Genomic DNA, 27828 nt, shown 5'->3' with positions numbered 1-27828 from the left:
CAGTCCTGCCGAGCTCCCCAGCGGAGGTTTTCGCGGGCGGCAAAGGCGTCCTGCGGCAGCGGGACGCGCGGTGGTGAGGCCAAGTCAGTCTGCAAACGGGTCCAGGAGATGCTGCTCAGGTGGGCTGGGTCGGCTCTCAGGCTAGTGTGGACGGGGTGAGCGCTGTCAAACCGCGTTCACTATGGGGCTGCACGAGCTTTTCCTTTGCTTTTCCTTGGTGCGCAGCAGGCGGAGGATGCGCTCGTTTTTTGTGAGTTCTGACGGCAGCTCGTTTGCCTGTGAGAGAAAACCTTGTAGTTAGAAAAGCTGAAGCAGGATTTCCAAAACAGTTTAAAAGTGTGAGAGCTCTAGAGAAGATGGTGCTGGCACAGAACTGAAATGCCTGTTTCCACTACCTGCAATGTTCTTTTGAATCAGCTGCAGTTTTAGAGAATGGCAGCGGAAATTCTTTAAAGAGTCACTTTAAGAGTCAAGAGTCACTTGCACCCACAGCGTGCAAGTCCCTCCCCGGTCACCAGGATAATTCCAGCCTGGGACTTGCTTGTGCTGACTACCCAGCGTAAGTGATACCCCTCGGCTCCCCATGCCACTGCCACAAAATTAAAGGAACATTGCTGTTGATATCTGTGGGAGACGAGGCAGCTCTTAGGAACCGAAGTGCACAAAATCCAAGGAAAGACTTCTATTAAATACTGAAATACTCTGAAATACTCAGTGCTATTCTGTAGGATAGGTAATAGAACATAGAGACTTTTTAATGCTACACACCCTTCCTCTGCAAAACCTATACATGTTGTATAACTGTATGAAAACAAAATATATGACATAACAATGACAATAAAATAACAAGCTCCGGTATTAGAGGCATTAACTCTGCTGCCATCGAGTGGAATGATATAGAAACAACATGCACAGGTCTTACATTGAATGAGCAAAATGTTCAGAAAGCAGATACTGAATTACTTGCTCTACAAACTTTCATTCATCCAGTCTTAATACAGAAACAGATACCAGGTCATACATCCACAACTGAATAAGCCCACCTGGATATCAAACACCTGCAGCAAATAGTTCATAAAAATAGCACAGGGGAAGACATTTTCTCAGAAATTTTGCACGTATGCTACAGTACCTAGCAGAATAAAGGAAACGATAAATTTACCACGGACAATATGCAGTTATTAAAAGAATCTGAAGATATTTCAATGAACCAACAGATTGGTAATAAAATATGGGAAAGATGCATGTAATTTTGAATTCTTTTATATATATATATAAGAAATGTAGTCAAATTTTCTCAGCACAGGCACCCATGTGTACACATTCCTCTCACCTGGGCATATCCTCCTTGCACATCTGTTAACATGTGACCCTGGTACAATAATTTGTAATGGATCGGGGACATAACAGATGGCATTTCAGGGCAATGGCAATGTGTCTGGCCCGTGATGAGCCACAGGTAGCAGATGCCTCTGCTAGAGGTGATTAGAGCACAGTATCATGCATGGTCATTCACTGACAGGCAACCGCGTCACCAGTGCTAGCGCGCGGCACTCGCTGGCACGTTCGGAAAAGCCCGTGGGCAGAAACTGATGGAGAGGACGGTGGGTATCCAGGAGGGATCAGGGTGCAAACAGGAGGCGCCACCCGGAAGGTGGAGCCTGCAGGCAGGGCCTGGCTCCAAAAGTCAGGGCCTGGCTCCAAAAGTCGTCGCGCGGCCCTGCCGCTCGTACCTTGTTCCTCAGGCACGGGTCGGCTCCCGCCTCCAGCAGCAGCGCGACGGTCCTGGCGTTGCCGCTGAGCACGGCCGCGTGGAGCGCGGAGGTGCCGTTCTGCAAAACAGGGACATTGGCACCCTGCGTGTAACGGGAGGCCGTGAAGCCAGAGCACCTGCGAGAAGCGAATCTCCATACAGGAGGGAAATAGCACGGGGAGATTAGGTCGTCAAGGACATGGTGTCTGGTTATCGCTTACGCAGGAGGCTGGCAGGCTAGAAGACTGCGAAGGAGGTGATTTTAAATGCTTTAATACATATGAAGGTCAGGTCCGCTTTACGACAATAATATTTTCTTTTCAAATTACAATTTGTCGATAGATTAGTGGCAAAATAAACACAGCGCTGGCTTCTGCCTGACGGAACTCAGCCATTAGCAAGCTAAACAGAAGCACAAGCAGCAATGGAAACCATCTGCACATCCTATCTCCTTTCTCTGCTGATTAATGGTCTGAACATCAGAGAGCAGAACTGTTATTTTTTCATAGCTGGCCTTTTGTTTGTGGCTGCAGAACTGGCGGTCCAGACAAGTGTGGAAGCTATCTCATAACTGTAATTAACAGCTCTGTTAATGCCACCTGCAATTTCAAGTACGTCCAAATTGCAATTAGTTGCATTGACAGGGGCTATAAAACTGTGTGATTTATGGGTACATAAAATCAAGTCAGCTATTAAAAAGCAGCTTCCAGATGTCCATTATTCTTGAAGTCACGTTATTAATTCAGGGGAAAATAAAATCAAATAGAGAAATGCTCACAACAGATCTCTTAGGTTTCTGTTTTGCTGCCTAAATGCAATTAAGGACAGCATATAATGCTAAAAACTGCACCACCAAGAGCAGTCCATTTACTGTAGAAATAAAATCAGATGTCACAAAGCAAAACAGAATGCCTCCTACATCACGATGTGCTTTCTCCTTCCAAAAATCAGTGTCACAATATTTTTGAAGAGATTTTTTTGTGTGTGTAGCACTAAACGCTAAATTGGATAATTTGTGCCTCCCCCACCTTCTCTGGCCTGAAGCTCTTTATTGTCTTCCAGCTGCATAGTCAGGAGCATCAGGCTTTTCATAAACCCTTTGCCTTCTTGGATTCCTATGTAAAACCCAGTCTCAATATTTCACTACTAACCTTCAGCAGGCCAAGCGTGGGAGAAAATTTCAGTAACTCTTCTATCACGTTGTTGTAACCTTTAATGGCAGCTTTCAGTAAGGCAGTTGTACCATCCTGTAGGAGAGAGAGGAAGGTAAGTTGAGTCATTTCAGATGCTTTACCTGCACTCCCCTTGGCTGGAAGGAGGCACCAGGTCTCCACCCTTGCAAGGGTCTTCAAGGAGGCACCACCCCAGCGTACGCTGCTGTTCTTAAAGGGTTAGGAGGATAGTGAAGACCTCAGGAAGAAATCAGCCAGTGACCCCATATATCACCTCCATCTGTCCTTTATATGGGTGCTGCCATTCCCTATACCAGGTGGCCCTCCAGGAAGCTGTCCCAGATACAAAAAGAAAGAGGGAGCCCAGAGCTTGGGAGGAACTGTAAAACCCGGAGAACAGACCAAGCTGAAGGGACACTGGCCCTCCCGGCACGTTGCCCTGTGGCCTCAAAACAAGCCAGGGCGCAGGCACAGCACGGGAAGAAGCGCTACTCACATCGCGCGTGGCGTCGCGCTCGGCTCCCCGCAGCAGCATCACCCGCACCACCTCGCTGTGGCCCATCTGCGAGGCGATCCACAGCGGGGCCGTCCCATCCTGCACGCAAAGAGACAGCTCAAGGCTTCCCCCCGACACCCTTGGCCCCAGTCTGCCTGCTGCGATGGATGAACCTCAGCGTCTGCGGCCACCAGAGACAGAGCAATGCCAGTGTCTGTTACTGCCTGGGCTGCTTGCCTATTTCTCTGCTTGCTCTCAGCAGCCTTTGGATTTGACAGGAAGAAGTAAATAGAAATATATTTCAAAAGACTTTCAAATGAGCTTTAATGAGAAGGTTCCAAGGAAAACAACATTTGCTTTTAATAAAATATTTCTGCTTTGATCAAAGAAGGAATCTCTCTCATCAATGCCAAATGAAGATTCATACGATGTGCTGAAGCTATCCAAAACCACTGTTGAACCAGTTCTCTGTTTTCTATGGGCTAGTGATTTAATCCACTGGAAGAAATAAATCATCCATTTTTTCCTTTGATATATTCTGTTCTGTTGTTCTGACTCTGAGAAAGAGCAAATGTACATCCTGAAATCCTGATATATTGAGGTTCAGTCTTCACACAGGGTAAAGAAGAGGATCTTGGCCCACTCTTGCATCAATTCTCCATAAATCATCTTGTTGAAATTACTGACCTCACCCATCATATATCATGTTAATACAATGAGTTTTCTTTGTGATTTAAAAATAACGTTGAAAGGACCTCTTGTACACAGAATGTGTGGCCGTAGAGTGATCACAGAAACTGTCCCTCTCCAACATACAGTGTTTTCCCTGTCAGCAAGTTGACAGTTACTTATTTTTTGAATCTTCCTCCACAAGAGGGCTCTAGAAAATAGGAAGAGAAACACTGAAAAACCTTATAAAAATTTGGAAAATACCAGAGACTCACCAGCAGAATTAACTCTGCACTAAAAACAAGTCCTGTGCAAATTCCTGGTACCATTTATGAAAAAGAAAGAAAGAAAAGAAGAAAAAAAAAACAGCTCTCTTTTCTATCTTTTATTCACATATCCACAGTGAAGTTTATAAATGCAACTCTTGTTGTCAGATATGAATGAAAAGAAACAGAAGGAAATGCTAGTGTTGAGCAACATCACTGTTACCATCCTATGCTAACTCTCCTTAGTAGTATCAATATTGCCATCAACTACACAACCACAGAATAATCAAAAAAAAAAAAAAAAGAGAAGAAAAAAGAGTGACCATCTTGGAGAATTTAATCTAAAGAGAAGAAGGATGATGAAGATGTTGGTGGGCTCACACTGACTCTTCCTTAGCCAAATGACATTTATCAGGAAGGTTTATTCAACAGTAGGTAATATTTATATAGAGTAGATGAGATTTCTGTCCATTTCAATGTTGGTATATAATGCAAAAGAAATACTACATTGTACTAGGAGGCTATTAGGGCACAGAGACAAGACAGGGAGAAAATAAGCCCAGGGGACGAAACAGCCTCTCTCTGTTCAGTGGTCAGAAGGGTTCAAAAGGTACTTTCTTTTTCCTGTCCTTCTGCCCATCCAGCAGACCTGCAGATTATTATATGCTTAGAAAAATCAACATCAAATATCTCATATATGTTTTGAAACTATGTTTATTTCCTTATTTTTTGCAAGCTAATAGATATGAATTATGTCGCATTCTGTGCAACAGTCCCAAACATACCTTCACTGAAAGTGCTGCTCTTCCTTCTCTTACCCATTAACTAAGGACACGGCATTGCAGCTTTTAATCTCATACAATTTGCTGTTCTCTTGGAAAGGGCCAAACTAAGGCAGGAGCTGAGATGCCCCCTGAATGCCCACTAAGGACTTTGAGGGATGGAGAGTCCCTGTTCTAGGGCTGCTGGGTGTCTGCTCCTCTGCTGTGCTGCCCATCAACCCACTAGCGCCAGCTGAAACCTTGCTAGTAGGGGTCTGCGTCCTTGGCTGCCCTCTACTATCTCTGTAGGTTTGTGGGCTTACATATGTGTGTGTGTGCTTATCATATGTAAAGAGAAAAACATTAATTTTCAGATTATTTTGAATCTGCTTCACTGATTTGGACTAAAGCCTCCTGGGGCACAGGCTGCCCAAACAGCGTAAAATTCCTTGGCAAACAATCTTCCTGATTTGCGATTTGAGTGAGCGAAGCAAAGCAGCATGGCTTGCACCAGGCTCCAGACACCGCCCTGGGCTCTGTCTAGATGAAATCATGACAAAAGGATGCAGCAGAGGTCCCGGGAGGCCTGTTGCTGTGTCAGAAAGCACAAGAATGCTAAATACCAAGAGAAATGACAGAGAAGAAGCTCATCATAAAGCTTCACTGCTCAACGTTGTGACTGCTGTTGTAAAGGGCCTGCACATGGTTAACTGGGGCCATCTGAGACACGCTCAGGTATTGGAAGCATCCCCACAGTTCTGGGAAGTGGGACAGAAGACCATGAGGGACCTGGAACCTTACAGGAGCAGCAGGAGGAGACATTTGGGGTAGATGCACACAGTCAGGCAAATGAACTGAGCCTCCAAATTTACGAGATCAGGATGGAGAGAAGACCTGGACAGCCACGAGGGAAGAGAAGTATGAATTCATATCTGGTGCTCTAAAGCTATGGCCAGCCCTGTATTCAAAGTGACATTGCTTAGAAAAAAAATTCTACAGCAGTAATAGCAGCGTTGTTTGTAAATGACAGCAAGAGAGTCATCTGGCACAGGAACTGCCATCAAGGCTTACGTTCCTCATGACCAACACCCCACCTTCGAACAAAGTACAAATTTGTCTGTCAGCAAGGGACTGAAGTCCATCCAACCATTACTTCACTAGTTAAATGGGTTAAAATGTTCCATTTGTTCAGGAATTGTCTCAGTATACAGCGAGCCCAAGTTCAGCAGTCACATATAAATGCCACTGACTTAGCAGGCATAATCTTAGCAGAGGTTGGCAGTTCCCTGACACAAACTAAAGCTGCAGATGGAAGGAGAGCCACAAAAAGCACTCACACAGTATAGGGTCTTTGTCTCAGCTAAGATTTAAAAAAGGCATTAAGAAAGGAAAGATTGTATTATAGAAATAGCGTTAGGGATTTTAAAAATATTGTTAGCATTAGCTGGTATTTTATCATTACAGCATTTTAAACGGTTAGTGTACAGGATGCAGTTTTCATAACGACATAGGCTAAACTGTTTGAGTTAAACCTAAAGTTCCCCCAGCTTTATTTTAACCTACTCAAAAGGCATTAAAGCATATCCTGGTCTATATAGTTTTTTAGACTGTATCAATTAACAGCTCGTAATAGCACTTTTGTATCTTCATTTAGGCAAAACGAGAGCAACAGTGTGGAGGCAGCCTACAAGCGAGTGAAGCATCAGTCCAGGGAATAGCTGCCAACCTCCCTCCCTGCCTGCACAGCCCTGGTGATGGGCAGGCTGGGGAAGATGCAGCAGGACCATGGCTTTAGTTGGGGCACACAAATCCCTAACACAGTTTCCTTACACCAAGGGAAGAGCAGAGAAAAGGCAGTCCTAAAGAAACCACCGAAATTACTCAGATCCATCTCTGCTGCAGGTGGTGCACACCTGGACTGGGACTTCCAGTTTCACTTCCTCCGCATAGGATCTGGTTAGCACACAAGCAGAAAGGACTGGGGGACTCACTCCAAAGCCACACTGCTGACCTGAGCTCAAACACGAATGCAGGCACAGCCACCATACACCTCAGGAATCTGATGCCCCATGAAGATCCTACCATTAATTTTTAGTGAGAAAGTATTAATTTGACGCCATCTGCCCTCTGGCAATGTTGAGCATTACCTGCCGTGGCTGGTTGACCTTGGCTCCTGAAGACAGCAGCAATCGCACGACATCCAGGTAGCCTCCCTGTGCCGCCAAGAAAGTTGCAGAAGCTCCATCCTGAGTACAAACACATCCAGCTTATCATATGTTAAAATGATGCCAGTGTTTTGCACCAAACCAAACCAAGCAGAATCAAGTCCTTCTGATGCTAGTGTGCAGTGTAACAGCACATACACAGCTAAACTCAGAAATAATTAACAAAATCCAAAATTTAGTTCATGAAAGACTATGCTAACATTTTCATTCAACACGCACAAACACAAGCTCCCATTATATACAAAACTGAGCATTAAATACTCAGCCTAGAATACTAATGTTCATCACAGCACTAGTGAATAAGTAGGAATCCATTCCCCATAAGTAGACATCCATTCCTATATAGCAAAATACATTCATTTAGCTTTAGCAGAAAGGTTTGTTTAGGTTCCCCAGCAGAAGTCTTCTGCTTTGGAAGTGAAAAAGTGCTCAAGAGCTGATGTTTTCCATGTTGAAAATCCTTTACATTTAGCTTCACGGAAGCTTCTTCCCCAGAAAAAAATTAGGAAGTCATGAGCACAGTTTTTTTGTTTGTTTGTTTTTGACAAAAAAGAAAAAATCCAAACAGCATTAGGATCCACCTAACCAATTGGAGGTGGAAACCTGCACTGAAGCTGGAACATGGATTTACCTACCCTACGCCCAGAGTGCTCCACACAGAGACTGTTCTCCCGGGAGCTGAGGCTCTCTTAGCTGCAGACATGAGTGAACAGACTCCCAGCGCTGCCTCTCCGGTGTACGGATACCTGTCTTCCAGGCACCTCATGCTTGTACGCAGGCAGTTGTAGTGGAAGCCCCTTGGGGACACTGTTGGCATGTCCCTGCATTGGGACTGAATGCTGCTGTCTGCTTAGAGATATTACTTAGATACTGTCGAGCCTGTAAAGCTGAGCACATGCCTGTGTTCATTCTCATGAGCTGAAAATCTGAACTTAAAATGTGTGACCTTGATTCCTAGACTAGTGTCCCAGTAAACAACAAGGTGTCTGCTGGCACTGCAAATTAATTCCTCTGGGCTCTTGGAGGGCTTGTTTGCTCTGACTGCTGTGCAGCTGCATTAAATACGGTGGTAATATCTAGCTATTTTGCAGGCTTCCTCCAGAGACAGGGATAGCAACATTTCCATTTAGAAAGGGAAAAAGGTTCTGGAATATTAAAAGGTTTTTTTTTTTTTTTGGACATCAATTGATACAGAGAACCTTGCTTTACCTATCATCTAACCAATTTTTAAATTAATTATTAGTTTCTTGTAGTTGATTTGAATTGATGCTGGTATAACCGTAATCAAACCTTCTTGCAAGACATACACACTAGTTAGGGTATCCTCTTCTCCTCTGCCCCTTACCCTCATCAATTTAAGATTAACACATCTATCTCGATGGTGTGGGGAGGACTGCCCAGGCGTGTGTTTGAAATCCCTCACATGTGGCAGTCCGCCAAGGAAGCTGCCAAGCCAGCCAGATACCACTTTGCAAATTCAGCTTGGCAATGTCCCACCAAAGGAATCAGGCTAGTGCTCCTTTTCAAGAGGATGCCTTCTTATTTTATCAAGCGGCAGTTTTTGAAAGGGTTTGCTTAATGCCTGTGAGCAATGAAAACACACCCCTAAATCCCACTGCAAACATTGCTCATTTCCAGGAGACACCGCAAGGAGGGTATTTCACTGCCTTTCCTTCTGGGAGGGTGTCTCCAGGTGTGGCATCACTGCTGTTTTTAGAGCGAGTGGAAAACCCCGGGATTTCCAAACAGCAAGTGATAAGCGTCATGAACCCTGGCCCGCTGCAAAGAAAATCAGTGTTTGCAGCAGCCACAACCCTGCAACACCCTCACGGCAGCCGCGGGCAGGGGCAGCGCGGGGACCCCCTGCACCCCGTGCACAGCCCCTCACGCCGTGGTCATTCCTGCAAGGCCGCCACAGCCAAAATCTGCCACGCTTTTTGGGTTAGTTTTAGCTCAGCTTGTTTACCTCTCCACTGAAGTAAATTAAATCCAGTGCTTGATCAGCTCGGTCCAGCTGTGTGAAAAGGCAGCTAAACTGTGCCAACGCAGTCATTTTAACTGCGCATTCCCCAAAGCACTGAGAAGCTAGAGATGCACAAATACCCAACATCATCATTTTAAAGGGATAATTTTAAAAAAGATTTTAAAGACAACATCACTTTTCTGCTCCTTTTGGCAGCTAATCCAGAAAACTAGCTGATTCTCTAAATCCTCAGTGGTGATTTTCAGCTTTCCACACTTCTGCCTGCAATGCTTTCTGACATGGTAAAACAGGACATAACCTTTTGTGCAAAGGTAAGGGATAGCAAAGAGCCAGTCCTCTTTTGGAACATTTCTTTCCTATGGATAATGAACTAAAAGGCAGCTAAAGCCTCTTTTCTGATTTTGTGCCACTTTCCCTAGGACCACGAGAAGCAGAGAGTTAACAAAAAACACATTTAAGAAAAGTGGAGTACTATAAAAGCACAGTTTTTGCCAAAGGCTTTGCTGCACTGGCACCGGAGTATCTGCTGTTTTCCAGCGAACAGTGTGTTTGTTCCATCACCAGCGCTGTCGATATCTCTGTCACATAAACTCGCAGAAAGGTGATGTCTGTGTGAAATAAACTCACATAAAGCTGATCGTGTATGTTGGCCCCGTGCTTCAGCAGGGTTTCCACCACTTTCGCGTGCCCATACTGACAGGCTGCTAAGAGGGCAGTGCCTCCGTCCTGTGAAAAAGCAGAGAAGGGCACAGTAAGGGGAGAGGGCAGATGTACTCAGCATTACCACGAAACATAAGCAAGTTTTGAGGCTTTTCAGAATTTGATTCTTGGCAAGTCTATGGTGACTAGCTACTGAATTGTTCATAGCTGCCTCTCACCAAAGAGTAGGCAGGACGCTCCTGGAAAGCCTGCTAGCTAACCATGGAAGTGAGCATCCCACCAGACCCATGGTCACCAGGGAAAAGCCATTACTTCTGCTGGAGAAGTGATCCCTGAAGGCAGGAGCAACCCCAGGGTTATAGTTACTGCAGGTCACCACTAAAGGGAGACCTAGACATGTGCAAAGAGTCAGGCTTGTACAACTGTTCCCTCCTGCTAGGTGAGGAGGGAGAGACTTTGATGTTTCCAGCTAATGACTTGACTCCCAGCCAGCTGAAGACACCAGAATAGCAGATGTGGAGCTGCTTGTAGGTGCACCCCATTCCACTCAAACTTTACCATCATTTCTGGCACCAAGATTGAAAGGATATTCTCATCTGCCTGTGACGGCTATGTGCAGGAGGAGATCGTCTCTCTGCCAGACATTTGAGGACAGTGACAAGATTCACATGTTGGGTCTCCCTTAGCTCTCTTTTCTGTTTTCATCCCTTTGTATGTATCCCATCTAACTCTCCTCTCTTGATCCCAGCTCCCCTGTCCAGAGGGACCCTGCCCTCCCTCCCTAGGACAAGTAGGACTGGCCCTTTTCCTCAAGACCCAGGGCAGGAGATGGTGCTGTGTGAGGCATCCCCAAAAGCACAAGCCAGGGAAGTCTTTGCTGTGCTCCCAGGCTTGCCATCGGGACACCTGGGAGCTGAAGAAAGACATTGCAGGGCAAGTTAGATATCAGGTTCAGGTTGGATATCAGGAAAAAATTCTACATGGAAAGAGTGGTGAAGCATTGGAACAGGCTGCTCAGGGAAGTGGTGGAGTCACCATCCCTGGCAGTGTTCAAGGAACGTGTAGATGAGGCGCTTAGGGACATGATTTAGCAGAACTGGTGGTGATGGGTTTACGGTTGGACTCGATGATCTCAAAGGTCTTTTCCAACTATAAGGGTTCTATGATTCTGTGATCCAAAGTCTCCTGACTCACTGCAGCCTGTGCGAGGATGGGGAAAGCCATCGCATGAGGATGGTGGCACGCGTGCCCTCAGCACCCAAGGTCTCCTCTCCTTTCTACTTCCCTGCCTACTCCCATTCTCAAGCTCCTGCTCCATAAGACAAGTTATATGAAGTATTTCAAATAAATGGTTTCTAGAACTGTTATTAACGTGGGCAAAATACGTGCTTTCTCTCAGCCTTGGTCTTCTGAAACGGCTCCAAAGTATTGTCTGAAATTTTCCATGCAGACAGATATCCAGCAAGGGAAATTGCAAATGACCGATGTTTTGCAACTGACTCTTTTCTAATGGGGAGTGCCAATCAGCCTATTAATCTGTGCTGCTCTTTCATGCCTGTAACAGCCTCATGAAAACTCGAACTCTGACATAACTGAGCAATCCCACCTCGACTGTCTATGGCTACTCTCAGAACTCCATATTCATCCTTCCTCCCTACAATTTTGAAAAGCAAACAAGTCTTGATGATCAGCAGAGTAACTGTTATGTAACAATCAAAGAATTGCATATTTATTTTGGATTATTTGAGTCCACAGAGTGTGTAATCTCACTCGCAGAGACAAGTTACTCTATAGCTACAGTGCATTACTAAAATTTCCTGTCAAATTAAACTGTCCTAATTAAATAGGAACTGCAGGAACAAAGCAGAAAAGCAACCACATTGGTTCCCAGATAAAAAAAGAACCCCCTACACATCTTAAAAAACAATAGCAAAAGCTAATGGCTTCATGGAACCTATTTCCCGTCTCCAACCAGCTGAAAACTGTTTTGCCCAAGTAATGAGTTATCAGATCAAAGGGCTGCAAACAAAAACCAGAGACATTTTTAAAGACTCTTTCCCCGAAGGAAACTGGAAAATAAGGTTAGTTCAGAAAAGGACCTGTGCTATTCAGACTGGAGGTCCTTACGGAACAGGCAGGGAAGGATGAACTAGCTATAGGAAGCTTAAACATATTGAGGTTCCCTGTGCAGAAGGTGAAAATGCACGCAGTAACCTGGATATGGTTTACCATAACTTGTATATTGCCTTATGGTCTGTTCTTTGTTTTCTAAAATTCTTGTGGTCTCCACAAACAATATGTTGTTTTAAAAATACTGCTTGGTTATTAATGTCATTTCTGCAAGGAACCAAATGACAGATCTCAAATAAAAGTCAGGCTTGCAAAGCTACCCACAGTTGGTTGAGCTGGGCTGAGGCCAAATATTTTGAGCAGAAGAGCTGTGTGATCCCACCGTGGGAGCTCTAATACCTTCACGTTTAAGAAGGGGAGAAGTTCAAGCAGGAGGTGTTGGAGTGTCTCAGAATGGTAATTCCGAACAAATATTTGGTTGAATTCGATGGACAGTTATAGCGAGTCACATTTTTGGAAATAAAATTTCCAAACACATTTCCAAAATACACCAGTCAGCTCTTTTAGATTAGAGAGACCACATGATCACCCTGGTCAGACTCCAGGGACCAGAAAAAAAGAGTTGGCGGACCAGGTCTCATCCCCAGCTGCCTGTCGCCCACCCTAAATCAAGTATTTACTTGTCCAAAATTATTCTGTTTACTTCTTGGCCCCCAGAATTTGGTCCCTTACTAGAAAGACATCTGGGCTCTAAGAACTGCTATCCTCTGTGCCAGAGATTCAGAACCCCCTTTTAGCCATGCAGCTACGTGATTCCTTTATTATTTTTTCTTTTTTTCCTCTTTTATTTTCTTTTCTTTTTGGCTTCAGCTGAAACAGGCAAAGAGCTGAAGCAGCATCTCGGGGACTGGCAAACATCTCGGAAACTCTGAGCAGGGCAGCAAGTGGGAGCTGGGCCGTGTGAGCAGCCACAGAGGCTCTGCTAGAGCAAAACCCGCTGTGCAGCGGGCGGCCGGCGGGCAACGCCGCTGAGGGATGCCCAGAGCATCGCACTGGCCTCTTGCTCATGCCCTGCTCTGTATTCCCCCAGTCTCTCCTCCCTGTGGGCAGCACATACAGAAACTGCCAACCTCTATAAGCAGCACCTGGTAACACCACATACCTGGCCTAGACTCCTCAGTACATGTGCTAACCTCTTCCTTCCTTACTGTCACCATTCCCTGAAAGTACCTTAGAATTATATGGTGTTTTCTGATCCCTGAAGCATGCTAAAAGGGAGGAAATCTGATCTTCTGCAGTCACTATCTAGCTAGAAAAAGAAAACTTCTGCTTCTGTCTTACCTTTAGTATTGCTCTGGAAACATCCACCTGGGAAAATCCATTTAAGAACCCACATGCTTATAATATGCCTTACATTAAGAAAACAAAACACATTTTAATTTATGACACACACTGGTAGGGGTGTTAGACAGTGACAAAGCCGTAAACATAAAGCTTGCATTTGCAATGATCTTAGAGAGCGGTATTTATATTCCTTTAGCACATGAGCAATTGTTGCTATTTGCGTCATTACACTTTTCTAGAAATTGTTATTTTGGCTGCCATTGTGAGTGTCAGCTCTAATGGCACAGGGGGCAACAAGAATTGAATGTCTATACTAAGATATTTCTCCAGCACTCTCAGAGTTGAGTGATAAATGCAGTAACTAAAACTTACAGAGAAGTAAATTACAAGGAGGATGCTGGGTGTTGCATTGCTTTAAGATTTCTCTTTCCTACAGTATGTTTGATTTGTTTTGTTATTTTAATTCCTTCCAGGAATAATCTCTTCCAGGCCTGACTCCTGACTGAGTGTCTTAATCGGGAAACCCCTTATCTCTGATTGAAAAGGCATATTTTGTCAATCACTGTGTGACCGGGGTCGTGGGGGCCCGTTATCCATTATCTCAGTTGCCACCAAGCAGGGATCTGATGCAGCAATTCCAAGGCACAGAACACCTTGCATTCGTGAATCAGAAATTTAGCTGGTAACACAGCGAGCCACAAGGCCAATGGCTGTGTATGTTGTCCGTGGTGCCTCTCGCTGGGATCAACGCCACTGCCCAGTCCACCCAGCTTTAGTCTAAAATAGGGTGAGTTACCAAAGCCCAGAGTGGACACAGTGAACAGTTGGATCCTTGTGCTAGTTCCCACTTCAGAGGGAAGAGCTGCAGTTCTCAAGCAAGCAATGAGCGAGGCAACAACTTCCAGAATTAATGATATCTAGAAAAACCCTCATACCTGCATGATGATACAGGAAGAGCAGATCCTTTTCATAAAGAGGGCGTGGACACGATAGCTAATCCTAACGTTTTAAGCAGTAATACTTCAATCTTGCACAGATTCTTTTTAACCCAGCTGTCCTTCATCCAACTTTTGAGAGCCTTTCCATGCCTATAGCTTGTGTAATGCTGTGAGTGCTGAAGTGCCGCGACAGTGGCACAATAACAGTGGCTGCTGTTATTGATACACCTCTTGAAGAGGTAATGAGAAAGAGGGAGTACTTAGACAGGCATGTTTGATGCTGCTGGGGAATTGCCTCATGTTCAACTCACACGCCAACTTGTCCTGTTGAGGGGAACCAGAGGAGCCTATGCAGAGCTGCAGCCCTGCTCTGGGCACATCCCGTGGGAATCGGCATTCTCTTCCAACTGGCTTCACTGGAAGCAACAGAAAACTGTGGCCCCAGGATGAGCAACTTGCAGCTGTGAAGATATTTGGGACAAGAACATGGGCCAAGTCATGTTTGAATTGAAGTTTCAAGGAGAGCAGGAGTAAAGCCTGAGCCTTCATTTGTTCAAAAGTGGAAGCCTTTAGGGGCAACTGGATGCAGAAATATTCCCTTATCACTTAGATCTTTACCTCTTTTTATTCCGCTATAGTGACTTAAATAAGTTTATTTTACATGCTTCATAAAAGAGCACACACTGCCATGAAGGATCAGGCAGCTTCAAGCTCACTGACTACCTTCTAGGCCAAGTATTGACCTCTGCAAACTCCTATTTCAAAAGCTCTGCAAAAGTTTGCTAAAGTGAAAATATAACTGTCCTTTCAGAGAGAAACAGATGCTAAACTTCTGTGTTCTCTCCTTATCATGAGTTTCCTGAATTCCCCACTTTTGTCTCTTCAGAACTTAACCAATCCCACACTTGTCCCCAAAGAGCTTCCTATATAGCTTCCTAACCCGGGGTTCACCTCTGCTCCTGCAGTGTGGTTTCATGGCATTTTGCAGGCCACTAGATGACTCGGAGAACAGTCACAGTTCAACTGTAAACAGACTAGCATGAGAGAAGATGATTTTCATGATTCCTATTACCGCCACTTCAGCCTTGAAGTAAAAGACTGAGTAATGGCCCTTATTTTAGCATGCAGCTTCTCCTACTAGCTCCGTTCCACATGAGACTATTGATTAAAATCCAGCTGCTGTATTTAATGATGCATCCTCCTGCAGTGCTAAATTATATGGGCACTCTCCATATCCTGTCAAATAGTCATAGATCCATTCATGCTTTTAAATGTACTGATCAATGCTTCTGCTGTGGTTAGAGGGTTGCTCACCACAAGCATAGTTCACTGAGATATCAGAATCAATGCAAATCCTACTGGATGGGCATGCACGAGCTTTGTGGCCACAAAACCTGGGGATTTTTAACGAGTAATATCTGCTGCAGTCCCTGGAGCATTAGAAGCTAAGGGCAGTGACCTCCTATCAGTTCCCTTAGAACTGTTTTGCAAGGACTCTGAAAAGCAGGGATGGTTTGTGGGAGCCATTCGAAACCCAGACCACGACATCTTGAAAAATGGCTTACTGCGTAGTAAAAAGCAATTATTTCTTTTTCAAACGCACATCACTGTGTGTGACTTCAAAAACAACACACTATAGATACCAGGATACAAGCAAGTGTCCTCTCCAGATTATGAGAATAAAGAATTTCAGGTGCATTAGTTCCAGGGTCCAAAATATGGCCACCATGTCAGGGGGAAGAATGTTTAACCCAAATCTGGTATTTTTGGCTCTGTTTGCTGAAAGCAGAAGTACTAGTGCTTCCTTGCACAAAGAAACTGACCTCACGTGCTGCTGCCAGTGTATCTACTCGTGTATCTGCTCTTAATGTTGTTCGCTCTCTGAGGATCCCGTTGACAAACTCAAGCAGGGAAAGGTCTGAGAGTATCTCCCTCAGGCAGAGGACACAGCCAGCTTTCCAGAGGACACCAGGTGCCAAGGCTCTGAAACCTGCTGAGCCCACTGTTTTGAGGAGACTGGTACAACACAGCAGAAGGCGTGTGTCTGTATTCTGTGAAGTGGCAAGGGGTGCTGAAGGCTTAATCCAGAACTGAAGTCAGGTTGTGGCAGTGGAAACAGGCAATCAGGAGCGCTTTTGGCTATTCTAAGAGAGTTTATAAAAGGACCAGCCTGAACAAAGAACCAGAAGCTAGAAGATCAATTTCATTTTCCTGCCACAGGTGGGTAAGTAGGAATTTAGGGAGGACTGAAGACACTGTATTTTTGTGGTTCCTATGGTGGCATGCACAGACAAACCAATATGGACAAAATTCCAGCCTGTGCAAGTGGTGTACATACACCTAAAATGGGAGCCTACCTGACATGCACTCAGAGACCCTTCATTCTTGTATTGCAGAACAGTTTCAGAGAAAATATTGATCTCACTATCAAGGAACTGATCTCTGACCAATATATGCCATTAAGCCTGGGTACTAAAAGCTTGTCCCAAGTTAGTATTTTCAGGTTACTCAGAAAATATTCAAGTGAGGAAATGTTTTTATGATCTTCCTGCTGCCCTGTTTCATGTCAATAGAAAAAAACAGACTTGATTCACTTGACTCTCAGAATGTATCAACATGCAAAAACAGACCTATGAGCTTACTTTATTCCTGAATTCAGTGGAGGCTCCAAATTCAAAGAGAAACTTCACTACATCATTGTGGCCTTGCTGTGCAGCAAAGAACAAAGAAGTTGCACCTGACTGTAAGGAAAAAATGGATTAAAACAACCCAAATATGTAATACACTTGACTGAAGTATACATTTCAAATTAAAACATACTGAGCACAATAGAATATCAGCTGAAAAAAAAAAATGGTAATAACTTTGAGGACTCCAGAGGACACAGGTATGTTAGGTAAGTGGTCAGTTTTCTGAGGGATCTGTCCAGGATCAAATACAATTCAATTTCCACAACGGGCCTCTGCACAGAGCTTCTAGTACAGACCTCTTAGTAGTCATCTACTTCTCAGTCTCCAGATGGGGAGAGAGAGCCCAGAGTGAGAAGAGTCTCAGACAAGAGATGAACAACCAGTTTGAAATTCACGCCATAGTACCTGCCAACCTGCCCCTTCGCCCAAGACAAATGAGAACTTGGGATGGATTTGGGGAAGGAACATTGTGGAAGAATTGGAGAGAGAGTTATTTGATGCAGCAGAGCTCTGTCTTCCTTGACCCTACCCGGACAAAATGTGAATGCTTTTGGTGTAAATCACTGTTGTCTCCGTCAGGACTACCTTCCCCTCCAGCCAAGTAGCCTTCAATTAGATACAATCAGCCCCTGCAACTTCTATTTTCCAGCTCAGTGAAATCTCACTGAAGAACTGAAACCCTGTATTTTACACAATGATGTCTGTCATTAACATCTGAGTAAATCAGGAAGAAAAATGTATATTTTAACAGCTGGAGTGAAGGAAAAAAAAGTAAAAAAAGAAGGCAAGGAGGAATTAAAAAAGTAGGCTTTCCTGGCTTTGGGCTTTCTCATCTCATGTAGGAGACGCAGGAAAATAGAGACCCCTTCTCACTTGCTTGATGTTCACAGCAACTTCAGAGTACAAGAGCATTGATTTGAGTATGAGGATTTACTTTCAAAATAGTGCTGTTAGTCTTTATGGTTCATATTTCATCTGTTTTGCTATGCCTTCCTCTCTGCAGCAGAGTGATATTGGAACATTCCTGTGCTTCTCTTTTTATTGGTTTGCTAAATCAATATGCCCAGAGTGATATTCAAGAGCATGTCTGTAAAACTCTATTCTCAGCCTCTCCTTTTGTTGCTCCTTTTCAGGGAATGTTTATCCAAGGGAAAGTACATGCTTAAATACATGTTTTGCTGGAATAGGCTTTCCCTGAAAGACCTTGACATCATGATTAAAGCAGGTTTAGTCTAGTTAGCGCCAAGATGCTTATACCATCAAATATGGCTTTCACTGACTCAGTAACTTGCAGCTATCAGCATGAGATTAATGCTAGTAATCCCAGGTAAACAAGGAAAGCAAGAAACATCTACTTCCACTCTTCAGAGAAGAAAATCCAATAATCCAATTGGCTTAAGAAAGCCAATGTTACGCCAGTCTTCAAAAAAGGCAAGAAGGAGGACCCAGGCAACTACAGGCCAGTGAGTCTCACCTCGTCCCCGGAAAAGTGATGGAAGGGCTCATATTGGCTGTTGTCTCCAGGCACATGGAGGACAAGAAGGTGCTCAAGAACAGTCAGCATGGATTCACCAAGGGAAAATCTTGCTTGACTAACCTGATAGCCTTCTATGATGGAATGACCAGCTGGATAGATGAGGGGAGAGCGGTGGATGTCGTCTATCTCGACTTCACCAAGGCTTTTGACACCATCCCTCACAACATCCTCCTGGGCAAGCTCTGGAAGTGTGGGATAGATGAGTGGACAGTGAGATGGATTAGGAACTGGCTGGATGGCAGGGCCCAGAGAGTGGTGATCAGCAGTGCAGAGTCTAGTTGGAGGCCTGTCGCTAGCGGGGTCCCCCAGGGGTCAGTCCTTGGTCCAGTCCTGTTCAATTTATTCATCAATGACCTGGATGAAGGCACAGAGTGCTCCCTCAGCAAGTTTGCTGATGACACGAAACTGGGAGGAGTAGCCGATACCCCAGAGGGCTGCGCTGCCATCCAGAGGGACCTGGACAGACTGGACAACTGGGCGGTGAAAAACCTCATGAAATTCAACAAGGCCAAGTGCAAGGTCCTGCACCTGGGGAGGAATAACCCCAGACACCAGTACAGGCTGGGGACCGACCTTGTGGAGAGCAGCTCTGCAGAGAAAGACCTGGGTGTCATGGTGGATGACAAGTTGACCATGAGGCAGCAGTGTGCCCTCGTGGCCAAGAAGGCCAATAGGATTCTGGGGTGCATTAAGAAGAGCATCTCCAGCAGGTCGAGGGAGGTGATCCTGCCCCTCTACTCAGTCCTGGTGAGGCCGCATCTGGAGTATTGTGTCCAGTTCTGGGCTCCACAGTACAAGAGGGATGTGGAACTTCTGGAGAGAGTCCAGCGCAGGGCCACAAGGATGATCAGGGGCCTGGAACATCTGCCCTATGAGGAGAGGCTGAGGGAGCTGGGCCTGTTCAGCCTGGAGAAGAGAAGGCTGAGAGGGGATCTAATCAGTACCTTAAGGGAGGATGTGAGGAGGATGGTGCTGGCCGCTTTTCACTGGTGGCCACCGACAGAACTAGAGGTAATGCCCACAAACTGAAACACCAAAAGTTCCATAGGAACTTAAGGAAAAATTTCTTAACAGTGAGGGTGACAGAGCACTGGAACAGGCTGCCCAGAGAGGTTGTGGAGTCTCCTTCTCTGGAGATCTTCAAAACCCGCTTGGACGCAGTCCTGTGCCACGTGCTGTAGGTGACCCTGAGGGTGCAGGAGGGTTGGACTAGATGACCTCTAGAGGTCCCTTCCAACCTTAAGCATTTTATGAAATACTGCCACCCCTATTGCCTGCAATTGTCCCCTATCACTGCTCTCTTAGGACCCATGCACCTCTGTCGGTCCCATAGCAATTTTGCTTTCTCTGCAGCCAGTACACAAACCCAGAATAGTTGTAGCTATTCCTACAGTCACTTCCACAGAGCTAGCCACTGACGTGCCTTTCCCAAGGATAAAGAAAGTTCCAGGAAAACAACATGCCATGGCCTGAGAGATGTCTTGAATGCAGAGTAGACATGCAGGAAAAATATGGATGACTAAGCTATGTGATCATTAGGGATGACTTGGCTCTGACTGAGAATCAGAAACTCCAAAGCAACTGAGCCAAAACAAATCCTTGGCTAGCAATAATATCAACTCCATTTTAATCACCAGACTCTGCAAGTCAAAAGGTAAAGGACTCCTCCTTATCATAATACATTTATCCCATTCTGAGAGTTGTAAGTTACTGCGTCAATAAGTAAAATGGCAGATGCATAAGTGGATTCACCATGGGGTTACACCTCATATGTAATTGCCCCATGTCAAGTGGATGTCCTGGAAATGTTTGATGAATTACATGTAAATGTAGCTCCGGCATCTCATTTTCTATCAGAATTTCCAGACATCTGATTCTTTGATGTCCTCAAGAGAACAGATCCCCTTTATACATGCACTGTACAGCAAATACCAAATAAGCAGCTGGCAAATAAGCACTCCTTTATTATTTCCAGTACACAATAATCACTTAATCAATCCCTGTTTGAACACAGAACTTCTCCTACCTCTCTCTGTAGATTGATATCTGCTCCTTGCAACACCAATTCCCGCACACAATCTATGTGGCCATAGTAAGAGGCTACCATCAGAGCTGTTGTGCCAAGCTGCAGTAAGGAAAAACAAATCAGTACCTTCAACAGACACCTTCAGCAACGAGTTAGGCTGTATGGAAGAGACACTGCCTTTTCTGAAAAGCTGACGGATGCTTATGACCATTGACCAGAGAACCTGTTTGTTCTTTTCTTCTTCAAAGCGGGGCATTTTCCCCCTAAATAGATTCTGAAATAATTTGAAACTTGCTATGAAAAATATTTTAAAAATGAGGAATTAATCAGTGTTAAAGCAAAAACTTTACAGACTTGCCCACAATGCTAAGGCATGACCCTCAAGGAACTACGTATGCAGTGACTTTGTATTATTACCCCTAAGATAAGTGCAACATTAAAAACAGTAATTTTTATTTATATATGACTTTTTATCGGAGAATATCAAAGATCTTTTTAGCATCTGCAGAATAACAACATTAGATACATATGTTAACTGACTTTGCTGGCCTCACATAGGGAGTCAGTGTCAGGAATTAGTCCAGATGTCTTCACTTCTAATTCCTTGTCCAAATGACTACTGCAAACTCCGTCTGCAGAAGGCCCGAACTCTTTATGTTATAACAGATAAAGCCCTAAACCAGAGCTCTGTGTTTAGGTTACCAAGGTGGCCCTAGGAGGTGACTGCTTCAGCGAACCAAACAGTGTGTAGGTTATATATGTGTCATGTATCAATGACACATGTGTGTCACCTCATGTGTGTAGGTTATATATGTGTCATGTATGGAAACATCGTGTACACATGGATGAAAAACATCCTTCTAAAGCATCTAAAGCATCATACATACCAATGCAATCTAAGGAAGGAATGTATGATATTGGAAAGAAGAAGCATACAGCCTTAATTATATGAAAATACTTTAGTCTAGAAAACATGTATGCCTGATATAATTAACAAATCAGGATATTTTACAATACATTGCAAAAACTCTTGATCAGCACTAGTCTTAGCTCATGAAAAAAAAAAAAGAATAGTCATGGACTTTATTTCTTGATATCTACCTCCATTCTGTTTACTTTGCACCCTTTCCTATTAAAATATTCCCCTTGAGAATGACAAGGGGATTGATTCATAGAATCAATACCAGAAAATATCGCAGGACAATCATACCTTCCTACAGAGCAAAAAATGAATGGACAGGTTCCCGACTTCCAGAAAAAGCCAACGGGAGCTGGGCATCAAACTATCGGCTTAGAAAATCTCTTGCACTTTGAAGCTGCTCAAAGTGAGAGGAGCTGGGGCACGCTCACATTTCAGGCTAGAAGTAGCACTAAACCTGTGCAACACAGGTATGATTCTCAACAAGTCACCCCAAACGCAAGACACAGGAAACTTGGAGACTACTTAGCCTTGGCTTTCCCCTGCTCTTTACAATGCACTCAAGCCAAACGCACTCAAGTAACTGCCCACATGCTCTACACAGACTTGCATGATATTACACGTTATATGTTTTTTCAGCCCCAATCTAATCTCAAAACTAAATTAAACTCATGCCAACGCAGTCAGGAAATCCCCATCAAATCTATCTATCTATGCATCTGGGCCCCTCTTTGCCTGGAAACCTTTTGTGCCTTTGTGCTGGCGTCAAGTAGGGGAGAGGAAGGAAGATGTTATGGGGCCAGCAGTTCTGGCATAGCAGGCACTGTGTGCCCCACGGGGCTGCACATCAAATGCAATCTCGTACGTCGCCTAAACAGAGACTATGCTCCGGGGTTATTTTAAACTAATTATGAGGAGCTCTGGTAGCTGACAGAATCATAGCTACCTATGATCAGTTGAGTTGGCTTGTCACAGTGATCTATTACTACAATGACATTTCCTTGCAAAGAGAAGCCCGAGGTGCTAGAATCTGTGTTTTTAATGTCAACTCCACAGATAACTATGTAAGACACATTTTTGAGTGTTGGCAAATTCCTAACCCCTTGCCACTGATGTAAATCATCACACTATTTTATCTCGAATTGCAAACTTGCTTCCTGGCAAGAGAAGGTTTTAAATCATGTCTAAGTGTCATAAGGCTCTCAAATGTCTCATGTGAGATGCCTGCCACACCCTGTGTGCAGCAGGCTATGGAAAAGGGATGTAAGTCAGCGTAGTGGGCATGTGTGTATTGCATGCATACACTGTCTTTGCAGTCCACATCTACTCGCCCACTGTTCAGCAGCAGCTGGAGAAGAGCCAGGTTTCCTTTTCTCGCAGCCCAAAATGCAGCATTGGCGAGCGGTGTTTCTTTCTGGTGAAACAAACAAATAAACAAAAAAGACAAAAGCAGAAATAGAAAACTTCAGAAGATACTGCGGACAAGCACACACATGCAAATTCTGCATTCAAACTGAGCATGCTTCAGTTCAAGTGCGCTGTTCTCTTAAAACCAGACTGTGGAAGGAAGGGAATTTAATTTATCTGCACAATTGAAGAGATCAATCTTCGTGTGTTATTTCACGTTGCTTCAAGTCCTCTCTGTGTCCATAGCAGCCTATGACTCTTAGCTTGCTCTGTAATGAGAGCTGATGACGTGAGTTCAGATCCCCAGGGAAACATCACAAAAAACAACATGCTGCTACCTGGTACCTGCACTGTCTGTTTGTGTAGCAGGGCTGAGCGTGCTTATGGAGGGTGAATCATCCTGCTGATAAACCCTGCTGCAGGACATCCTGGGTTTCAGGTGATTTCTCTACTTTGTCCCTCTTTGCTGCATAAGAAGTTCCGGTACATTAAAAGTTTTGCTCATGCATCTCCCATACTTAGGTCTGTCTGCTTCCTGGAACTAGTGCTCCCTGGAACTGTGGTTATGTGAGATATCTTACGGGTGATGCCAGGAAAAAAACGCTTCAATCATGATGCCTACACACTTGGAAGTTCATTTACTGTACACACAAGGTGGTATGTAAGGCAAAACTGAGAAACTCTGCAATCCAGATACCGGAAACCACTGTTAAGAGTGGAGTGGAGTGCTGAGGTGAAGCACAGCTGTGGTAGCAATGACACATGTCCAGTAGCAGGTTCAGCATCTGTTTTTAAATAAGGCTCAATATCACTAACAGTTCAATAAAGCAGCATTTCACTGATGGTAATCTGAGACTGCCACAGTGTCAAGAGCACCGAGGGGACTCTTAGTCTCCAATAAATCCTGCCTTCAAGATAAGCTAAAGGGACTGCAAAGTGAATACGTCAGTCATTCGTCTGCAGAATATTTAATATTCACTTTGTCTGTGCCCAAATGTCAATGCAAAAGGGTAATGTGGTAGAGAAGAAGAATTAAATAGTTTTATGTTTTAAAATACACACATATATCAGAGTATAGATGGCTTCCCTCACTGACACGAAAGTCATAAACCTCACAGAAACCTACAGACACAAGCTCAGTTCTGTGTGAATCTGTTCCAGACCTGTCACACTAAGTAACTTTAATTGATTTTATTTTTATTGTTCTTAGTAGCTAGCAAGTAGGAAAATAGGCATTGTTGAAGACAAGAGAAGTTTCAACTATTCTGTAAGTCATGAGTCATTTCTTATAAATTGATAGCAATATTCTTGTGCCTGCATGTATAGAGACAGGAGTCCGGAAAACAGAATTACACCAGGCACAATAAGCTAACTTTCGTGTTCCTTTTCCAGCGGATGGACTCTGCATTTCCACTGAAGGATCTATAGACACTGTCAGTTGGGATACAGCTAACATTTTTTACCCTCTCTGCTGGCTGCTATTCATGAATTACAGTTTTTCTGTCTTTACCCCTACAAACTCATTAAAATTTTATGCAAATGCAGATAGGTGACTTAAACACAAAGGCCTGCTTTGCCTTAACTGACTATGCAGATATTTTTACAGAGCTAGTATTTAATTTTTAGGAATATTGTCTCTATTATTATGGTGTTTGGTGGAAAATTATTACAAAAGAATGCTCTTTAGATGCTACAGAGTAGAACATCACATTTCAAGATAAATAAAGGAGCTTGACAACAACCAATGCTCCTTATTTTTTGTCATCTCACACTGTCCCATAAAGGTTTGCAAAACTTTGAGGACTACAATATAATAATATGAAGAAAAGTTTTTTCTTCCAGCCTGGTTCTCACTATAAGGGCATAGTGGCAATGTAATTACATTTTGTATTGCCTATAAGCTCTTTACATATCAAATTAGTGTGAAACTAGAGGTGTGAAGTTTTTATGATCCATAAATTCCTTCCTTTTTTTTTTCCCCTGTAGTTCTCATACCAGCAACACTGTCCTCATACTTTGGATCACGTCCAAGCTATGGAAGAATTCTCAAATGCATCAAGGACATGAAATCAGGTCTTTCCCAGCAGTATTTTTGACCCAATTGCAAGGACTGCTACCAGCACTTTTACTTTCCCTAATGCCCCCCACACTGCTGGAAATTCCTTATATAAAAGAACACTCAGAGCATCAACTACGTAGTGATTAGATAAAAAGAAAAAAAAAAAAACCAAACAAACAGAAACCTGAACTATTTTGTATGCTAAGCTGAATGGAATGTGCGAAAATCATTCAAACAGCCAAGCCACTCACCCGGGCACAGCGTGGAAAAGTGCCGTGTAGCAATTTCTCTTCTATTTTCAAAGCAAAGATTTGTACATGTACAGACGGTATCAGCAATACTGGCATCAGCAGGAGGCACAACAAAAGGCATTATTTGGGGCTTAATGATCAGATGACAGAATAATTTTGGAGCAGTAAACTGGTTTTAAACCTTGGCCATGATGTAAACCCTGGCTGCTGTTGTTTAGCTCTCTATCCAGTTCTCTCCCCACATGTATTTCTTAGGGAGAGGTAATGGAGAATAGCAAGAGATTAGCTGATTAAAATTTTGGTGCCATGATAAAGCTATTTTACTTCTAAAGAAATCCTTAGCACATGCAACTGATCCCCATCACTGGCAGCCAGGGAACAGAATATAATAAAGGTCTGACAAGGTGATTAGCTGATAGCTTTGATGAAAACTGCATATTTCATTATATCATTTGCTCTAGCATCAGTAAGTGTCAGGATACAGCTGCCTGCACTTCATCAAGAGCTCTGCAGCATTATTTCATACTCTGGCTCTGATACTAATTTTAGTTGCTTCTGCACTTTTAGAAAAGCCCAGGGGTGGAAAGCCTGCACTGCATTCATGCTGTACTGACATCAGGCACAAGAATCTATTCAAAAAGTGTCTACAGGAAAATGTATTTTACAAGTCTGACAAGACCTTTTCTATATTGGAATTCAGGAGAAATAAAATGGAATAATATAACTCTATGCGTCATATTAGGACTACTGAGGGGGGGACTAATTTGAGTGCTGGGAACATCATGTTCCCTGCCCTTTCTTTTCAGTAGCCACATGCAGGGAAGAGGCTGCTCACAGGAGGGTAACATGTGAGGAGGGTGGCTGTAGTCCTTGCACAGTGGTCTTGAAGGCAAAAGAGAAGAGGCAACAGTCATAGGGCGAGAAAAGAGGGGGAAGGAGAGGCCTGGCCCAGGGCCTGGTTCCTGGACTGTCAAAGCACGAGAAAAATCCCTTTTGGCTCTCAGGTTCCAAAGCGGTCCCAGGGAAAAGGAGGATCTGAGTAGAAGATTTCAGGAAGAAGAGCTGAAAATCTGAAGCAAGCATGAGACAATGGAAAATGTGAGTGGGATTGGGAGGAAAGACGAAAGGCTTTGGTGGTCAGCAGCCCGTCCTACATGCAGAATCCTGAGCAAGGAAAATCACAGAATCACAGAAGGGTGGTTGAAGATACAGAGGGAAGCTTAAGCAGGCAAAAACGCAGGGAAACAGCTAGAAGAGTGTGAAGTTCATGGTAGTGGACAGTGAGAAACACGCAGAAGCGCTAGCTCATGAGTGAGCAGGATGAGAAGCGGGGAAACATGGGGAGACAGCAGCAAACGGGGACCAAAGGAGCATGTGGTAAGTACATGGGCCTCTCAGGGGAAGAAAAAACACCCAGCAGAGAGACAGACACAGAAAATAGAGAGAAAGCAGGGAGGGGTGGCATAGGGGGGCATTTTGCCAGGGGGAGAGGGATCCAGCACCCCATATAGGAGCGCTCCAGGGGACAGAGAGTGAGGAACAGGGCACAGAGAAGAAGACCTGATAGACAAGGCAAAAAGCCAAGGAGGGCAAAGTGTCAGGAAACGCAAGAAAACACAGAGCTGCCACCACATTATGGCCTCAGCTGCTACCAAAACTAGGGGTGAGCGCAGGAGCTCATTGAGGCAGGTACCCATGAGGGCAGGAAGAAAGCAAGGAAAGAGCAGGAGGGTGCGAATGAGCCCCAGAGATGGAGCAGAAGGATGGGATGGACTGAGGAGATGTGAGGTCAAGAGAGGGCCAAAAAGGAGATCAGTGCAGGGGTTGCAACACGCAGCCCACGACTGAGCACCCAGGCCTAGGCTGAAGCAGGGGCAAGGAGGGGGAACAGCCCCATGCACCAAGCGCAGCAACACAAGGGGCACGACCACGGGCCAGCCTGGAGCTGCCCACTGATGCAGTGAGAGACTGCAACGGATCCAAAAAGTGCCTAATGGAGAGCGGCGGTAGCACAAAACTCAGCTGTTGTGCTGGCTGTATTGCTGCTGCCTCCCTCTTCGCTGGCTAATCTCACTAATGCCCCCGCTCTGATTTAAAAACTCATTTGGGACGAATTTCTGCAATGGGCGTGCATGGGGGGGAGAAGGGGAGTCTGACTGCCCTGCAGCATCACGAGCATCGCAGTGGGGATGCACAGGGTGCCTGCCCCATCTCCCCATCGCAGGTGGGGAGCATGCTGCTTTCCTCTCTTCTACCCCCCCGCTCCCGCCTTCCCCTCCGTATTTCTTATTTTAAAATAAATAAATACATACATACACACATACATAAAGAGTATGACGGCACATTTCAAGGGCAGCCTCCGCGGAAAGCACAAAACGAGAGGCCGAACGTGCCCCCCCCACACACACACCTCCTCCCTCCTCCCCGCTCACCTTGAAGGACATGGTGCGCATCGCAGCGCCGCGCAGGGCCGCGCAGGGCCGCGCAGGGCGCGCAGGGCCGCGGGGCGGAGCGCGGGGGCCGCCGCTGCCCTCCCCTCCTCTGCGCTCCCCTCCCCGCAGCGCCCGCGGCTTCGCGCCGCTGCTCTGCGGGGCTGCCCTT

At 44.8% G+C, this 27828-nt stretch overlaps 1 protein-coding gene across 1 annotated transcript; it reads right to left on the bottom strand.

Moving 5' to 3' along the window:
- Window positions 1-165: 165 nt before the first annotated feature.
- Window positions 166-27682, bottom strand: ANKRD29 (ankyrin repeat domain 29). Its single transcript, XM_010215070.2, has 10 exons — window positions 27660-27682; window positions 22814-22924; window positions 20592-20690; window positions 16981-17079; window positions 9954-10052; window positions 7265-7363; window positions 3422-3520; window positions 2905-3000; window positions 1734-1832; window positions 166-276 (listed from the first exon to the last, which is right to left on the bottom strand). Exons 1-10 carry the CDS (start codon window positions 27678-27680, stop codon window positions 166-168), a joined length of 933 nt encoding a protein of 310 aa, XP_010213372.1. The 5' UTR covers window positions 27681-27682.
- Between the last annotated feature and the right edge of the window lie 146 nt (window positions 27683-27828).

This window comes from Tinamus guttatus, unplaced genomic scaffold (assembly GCF_059628265.1).
Source record: "Tinamus guttatus ecotype Peru unplaced genomic scaffold, ASM5962826v1 Tinamus_guttatus_pri_ptg000249l, whole genome shotgun sequence".
In the NCBI taxonomy this organism is placed as follows: domain Eukaryota; kingdom Metazoa; phylum Chordata; class Aves; order Tinamiformes; family Tinamidae; genus Tinamus; species Tinamus guttatus.
Note: the sequence above shows the minus strand (reverse complement) of the source record. Positions and strands in the feature narration are given on the sequence as shown.